Here is a 6,870-nt window from a genome sequence, read left to right as displayed (position 1 = left end):
CTTATTCTTTTATATTTCCTTCAAATTATGCTTGCAAATGCTAGTTTGCTCATTAGCTCATCTCTCTGTTCATGGGTTGACGAAAAAGTTCATTCAGGTTTTTCCCAAATGAACTTTTTGGCCAACCCAATATATGCAGTTTTAGACATCATTTGATATTTTTATCCTTCTGCCTTAATGTCTCCTTTGTCAGATCAAATAAATTCATTAGTAATTTCTATCTTCCAAGTTACATATACCAAGGACTGCCCTTTCCTGTCTCGTCTTCAATAACCATTTCCTTTCTGCTTCTCTAGCCTCTCTTCTCTCTTCTCTTTCCAGCCTCCACCCACCACTTAGTTCCAAAGCCAATGCTACATAGCTGAGGCTTTGTTATGGTAGCATTACACTTCTAGTTACCAATTTGTTTCAGTTTCCTATTGCTGCATAACAAATCACCCAAGGTTTAGTGGCTTAAAATGACAGTGATTTATAATTTCTCACAACTTTGTTTTGGCTGTATGGTTCCTCTGATGTTTTTTGGAGAGCTCAGCTTTTTGTTTGTTTTTTATTTCACATTTTTAATTGTCACAACTGAGTGGGAGTTATTTGCATCCGGTGGTGAGAGGCCAGAGATATTGATAAATATGCTACAGTGCACAATAGTAAATTATCTAGCCCAACAAGTCTATAGTATTTACAACCTATAGTATAGGTTGTCAAACCTGTAATAGTATTTTTAAATCCACCATCTGCTTTAATCTTTACAATAGCCCTGTTAGGCAGGAAAGATCTTCATTATTTACAATTTAGAAAAGTGAACCTGATGAATAAGAGCACACAATTAGTAAAGGACAGAGTTAGGGCTTTAACATATGTATGTCTGAGCACTTAGTCACTATACTATAGGATTGCATTGCCATTGCATTGCACCTGGATTGTTGATTTTCATAAAATATCAGATTTTCTAAATATTAAAACCACACCAGCCAATAGACCAAACTCTCCACCAATTATTTCTTCTTTGGCTTTTTCCTTTCTCTCTTAGTGACTTCTCCTAGAAACAGAGCCCAATGCAAGGATTAAGAGCTAATGCCTTATTTAGTAGGTACAGTAGTATGGCTGCAAAAATGAGCAAAAAGGGAAGTGAGGCAGAGAAGGATAGGAAATAATGCAAGGTGATACATTCCAGCAAGGCACCTATTTGAGGCAGCTTATGAGATGTCTCCAAATGGGCTATTCAGAGGGGAAAACACTCCTTGGCTCAGTCTATTGGAGGGAGGAAACGAGAGTAAATTTATTTGCCAGATTCCTCACATCTCCTGAGTTCTATCACTCTATGTTTGCCTTCCAGAGACTTAACTCCACACTCCTGGGTTGCATTACTCAGCCCCTTATTGCAGCTGCTCAGGAAGCTGATCTCAAGCCTGCAGCATGGTCTTCATCTGAGTCCAGGAGTTCTGTGAGACATAAATGCTCTCATGCATTTTGTTGGTCAGCCTCAAGTAGTTTAACTCTGCGGGTCACACAGAGTCAGAGAGCTTAAGCAGCTAGCATGGAACAGATAGTCAGAGGTTCAATAGACAGTTCTATCCAAGAGAATCCAAGGTTGGACATAAGATATGTCTAATGTACTATTCAAAATGTTCCTCTGTCACCAGAAGGAAATTCTTTCAGCTTGAATGACCCAACATATCAGTTAGGAATCATTAAGCTTTAAGAAGCCAACAACACAAAGAAAACTAACTAAAATACTAAGGAAAGAAGGAAAGTAATGAAATAACTGCTATAGTAAAATGATAGCAATAACTCAGTCTCTCAACCACATATCACCACATCCAAATATCCAGGGCAAGAAACAAATTGTCCATTTCAATCTCTCATAAATGAAGACACTCTTCCAAAAGGCCAGTCAGTAAACACTCCCTTGAATTTTTCATTGTTCAAGTTGTGAGGTACATCCATTCCTCAACAATCCCATTACAAGAATCTAATGCAAATTAGGAAGCATCACTACAAACAAAGCTAGTGGAGGTGATGGAATTCCAGTTCAGCTATTTCAAACCCTAAAAGATGATGCTGAGAAAGTGCTGCACTCAATATGCCAGCAAATTTGGAAAACTCAGCAGTGGCCACAGGATTGGAAATAGTCCGTTTTCATTCCAATCCCTAAGAAAGGCAATGCCAAAGAATGCTCAAACTACCACACAATTGCACTCATCTCACACGCTAGCAAAGGAATGCTCAAAATTCTCCAAGCCAGGCTTCAACAGTACCTGAACTGTGAACTTCCAGATATTCAAGCTGGTTTTAGAAAAGGCAGAAGAACCAGAGATCAATGTTGCCAACATCTGCTGGATCATCGAAAAAGCAAGAGAGTTCCAGAAAAACATCTATTTCTGCTTTATTGACTATTCCAAAGCCTTTGACTGTGTGGATCACAATAAAATATGGAAAATTCTGAAAGACCTGGGAATAGCAGACCACCTGACCTGCCTCTTGAGAAATCTGTATGCAGGTCAGGAAGCAACAGTTAGAACTGGACATGGAACAACAGACTGGTTCCAAATAGGGAAAGGAGTATATCAAGGCTGTATATTGTCACCCCGCTTATTTAACTTATATGCAGAGTACTTCATGAGAAATGCTGGACTGGATGAAGCACAAGCTGGAATCAAGATTGCCGGGAGAAATATCCATGATCTCAGATATGCAGATGACACCACCCTTAGGACAGGAAGTGAAGAAGAACTAAAGAGTCTCTTGATGAAAGTGAAAGAGGAGAGTGAAAAAGTTGGCTTAAAGCTCAACATTCAGAAAACTAAGATCATGGCATCTGGTCCCATCACTTCATGGCAAATAGATGGAGAAACAGTGCAAACAGTAACAGACTTTATTTTTGGGTGCTCCAAAATCACTGCAAATGGTGATTGCAGCCATGAAATAAAAAGACGCTTACTCCTTGGAAGGAAAGTTATGACCAACCTAGACAGCATATTAAAAAGCAGAGACGAGGCCTGCCTCCCGGAGCCGCCCCTCCTGCCCTTCCTCGCGGCCGTGGAGCTCTGTCTGGTCGGTCCCCCTCCTCCTCCGCCCCGCTGTCCTAACACTCTTTCCCTCCTTCCCTCAGAGGATGTCCTCCTTCCAGCTCAACCTCAACCCGCTCAAGGAGCCTCTCGGCTTCATCAAAGTCCTCGAGTGGATTGCTTCTATCTTTGCTTTTGCTACCTGTGGAGGTTTTAAGGGCAAAACAGAAATTCAAGTGTCTTGTGATAAAGGTGCTGAGAATAAAACGATTACAGCTACTTTTGGTTATCCATTCAGGTTGAATGAGGCATCATTTCAGGCACCTCAAGGTGTAAATGTCTGTCGTGTAGATTGGAAAAATTATGTCCTTATTGGAGATTACTCCTCTTCCGCGCAGTTCTATGTTACTTTTGCAGTCTTTGTCTTCCTGTACTGCATTGCTGCTCTTCTGCTTTATGTTGGTTACACAAACCTGTATCGTGATAATCGAAAGCTTCCCATGACTGACTTTGTAATTACTATTGTTGCAACTTTTTTGTGGTTGGTGAGCACTTCAGCCTGGGCTAAAGCTCTTACAGATATTAAAACAGCTACCGGTCCCAGCATTGTCCAGGAGCTTAAGCCTTGTAGGGTTCAAGGAACGTTGTGCCAGTTCGTCTCTGTAACGAGTATGGGGTCCCTAAACGTATCTGTGATCTTTGGCTTTCTGAATATGATACTTTGGGGAGGAAATGCATGGTTTGTGTACAAGGAGACCAGCTTTCACAGTCCATCAAATACTACTTCTCAAGGAGGTATTCCTCCTCCAACAGGAATATAATTGAAGGGAGAAGTACACTGTATGAAATAAATGTCTGTACTATGACCTGTTGCCAACACCTTGAGAAGCATTTTTTGTTTCTAATAAAAGTCATGGCTTTTTCAGTAAATTGGTGGGTTTAAAATTTTGCTGCTTTTTTACATAAAGCTTGTGCCTTTCCTAGAAATTTAAGATGTAAATGTATTCTCACATGTGAATTTGAAAATTCAGGGGCCTATTATGAGATGATACACATTTTTAAACGAACGATTATTTCTTCACTAAGTTGTTTTCCTTCCAAAGTGTTTACACCTTAAGCCTTAACATATATCTTCACTCAGAAAAGAGTTTTATTGTCGTATCATAATAGGAAGAAAATCTGTTTTGGAATATACACTACTGTAAGTTTGTACAGATCATATTCCCAAGACCTGTCTTTGTTTAAGAAAGTCTTGATTACATAAATCATATTTAGAAAAAACTTTTAGTTAACAGTTTATATCTGAACATTGTTTATATGTTATGAAAAATGCTTAATTACAAAGACCGATGTATGTTTTCTTTCTGTTTTTCTAAATGACCTACAGTACTTGGTAGGTGTACTAAAATTGTTTGGGGAGTGGGGTTTAGAGATTTCTAATAGATGTAGAGTTAATTTGATAATTCTCTCGCATGAGGTGTAAGCTTCCATATGCTGGTTATTTAATAGATTTGCTACATAAGTGAAACATGGTTCACCTAGATACTTTGATATGTATGGGCATTACTCCTAGTGATATTTGTTTGCTGTCTTTTGTTGCTTATGCTCCTTCAGTGCAGGCTGAGACCTAGTCTCCTGCAAGTAGAGTTAAATAATCTACCTTTTTTTGCAAACCCTATTCATAGGATAAAAAAAATTAAGATTGCCTTTTACTTTTGAAACATTTATATTCAATGAAGTTGCTGTCTTGAGTTTAGTATTGATATTGTGAAAATGAATGCAATTTGGATTTCACATTTCTTAATGTTTGTTCTTATTTCACAAATGGATAATTAAGGAATTATGCTTCGTAAAGAAGGAACCTAAGTGAGCTATATTATGGGTGTGCTGTCTTTGCTCACACATTTGGGTAGCTTCTGGAATATAGGGCTTATTCACGTTTTGCTTCCTAATCTTTCTGTTGTACAGGGCCAGATCTCCTCTTAGCCACATGATTGTTTTTATGTGAAGCACATCTTACTATTGCCTTATTTTGGTTGCTTTTGTTCACAAGAATTGTTAATAGGAGAATGTGTATCCACCCTAATAAAGAAGTTAAAATTAAAAAAAAAAAATAAAAAGCAGAGACATTAGTTTGCCAAAAAAGATCCATCTAGAAAAGGCTATGGTTTCTCCAGTAGTCACGTATGGATGTGAGAGTTGGACTATATAGAAAGCTGAGCACTGAAGAATGGATGCTTTTGAACTGTGGTGTTGGAGAAGACTCTTGAGAGTCCCTTGGACTGCAAGGAGATCCAACCAGTCCATCCTAAAGGAGATCAGTCTTGAATGTTCATTGGAAGGACTCGTGTTGAAGCTGAAACTCCAATACTTTGGCCACCTGGTGTGAAGAGCTGACTCATTTGAAGAGTCTGATGCTGGGAAAGATTGAAGGCGAGAGGAGAAGGGGATGACATAGGATGAAATGGTTGGATGGCATCACAGACTCCATGGACATGAGTTTGAGTAAACTCCGAGAGTTGGTGATGGACAGGGAGGCCTGGCTTGCTGCATTCCACGGGGTTGCAAAGAGTCAAACGTGACTGAGTGACTGAACTGAACTGAAATGAATGCACATTGATTGGTTGATGCCTGGGTCCCTGGACCAATCATTGTCAAGAAGGAGGGATCATCATGACTTCTTAAGCCAACCATGGCCCAGCTCCAGCCCTGGGATAATTCTCAAACTGCTGGGCTACTATAAAAAGGAGGTGGACTAAGGAGGCAAATAATGTTAAAGACCAAACCCTGGTGTTTACAAGAGACAGCCTTCAAGAATTCCTAAAGAAACAAAGACCAAACAAAGCTGTCATCTGCATGTCTTACTAGACAGTTATGAGGTCTTGATTTACACTTCACAGCACATTTGTGTGTTTCAGACTGTCCAGTTCTCCCTGCTCCTGCTACTCCTTCTACTGGGACTATCTCTTGCCCAACCCCTGCCTTTGATGGCCCATCTTTTCCTCAAGCTAGTTTCAAAAGTCTGTCCCGATGTTTCACAGCCAGAACATATAGGCTATGGGAAGTTAAGGCTTTAGAGTTACTAGGAATCTTAGAAATCTAAATCAGGGCTCTGTGCACTGCATGTCATGGGGTTCCAGAAGTTCTAAGTGCTTTCCTGTGTGTTCTTAGAGAGCTGAAGGAAAGAGCTAACCAGCTGGCACTCTGGACATTCTGCACTCACCCACCCAGAGCATGGATTCAAGTTCATTTATTTGACTCCATCAAATCAAATTTGAATTGATGTGTTTTTCATAGTTACATAGTTTGTTTCAAGATTAATTTTCCTTTGTAGAAGGGATTTCTTACAAAAGTGAGAAAACTCATTTTTAGTGAGCTTAGAGAGGGGTTTGAGGCATGTGTTGAAGGTCATAGAGCTGATCTGACTCTCCTCCTCATGACAACTCTGTGGTATTTGGAAAGATCCATCCTGTGCTTCCTGAGTTCTTTCTTCTCCAGAATTAGTGGCCCTAGCTCTTGCCAATCTCACTCACAGAAAGATATTCCAAACCATCTCACCAATCCATTGCTCAACTCCTTGTTAAAATCACACTTAGAGTGTAGTGCCAAGAAATGATGATTCAGATGCATCTGAGCAGCAGAGGGAAGACTAGGACTACCTCATCTCCATCAAAATGCTGAACTCCTAATAATGCAGCCAGGGACCACATTAGTTAGTTGGCAGGCACAAAACACCATGCCTCATCCTGTCCATTAAAACCCTTATGGCTTTCTTTCATAAGTTGCTGCAAAGGCTTCTCCCCTCATCCTATTCTCATCTGCTTGTTTATTGAGAACCAATTGCAGGGCTTAACACCTATTTCAT

At 39.9% G+C, this 6,870-nt stretch overlaps 1 protein-coding gene across 1 annotated transcript; it reads left to right on the top strand.

The window, feature by feature from the left end:
* Positions 1-3,008: 3,008 nt before the first annotated feature.
* Positions 3,009-5,108, top strand: LOC122436920 (synaptophysin-like protein 1). The gene has a single exon (XM_043461183.1). The coding sequence runs from the start codon at positions 3,113-3,115 to the stop codon at positions 3,824-3,826; it is 714 nt and encodes a 237-aa protein (XP_043317118.1). The 5' UTR covers positions 3,009-3,112; the 3' UTR covers positions 3,827-5,108.
* The last annotated feature ends 1,762 nt before the right edge of the window (positions 5,109-6,870 follow it).

The sequence above is a fragment of the Cervus canadensis genome, chromosome 2, assembly GCF_019320065.1.
Source record: "Cervus canadensis isolate Bull #8, Minnesota chromosome 2, ASM1932006v1, whole genome shotgun sequence".
NCBI classification, from domain to species: domain Eukaryota; kingdom Metazoa; phylum Chordata; class Mammalia; order Artiodactyla; family Cervidae; genus Cervus; species Cervus canadensis.
This window is presented reverse-complemented; position numbering and strand designations above follow the sequence as displayed.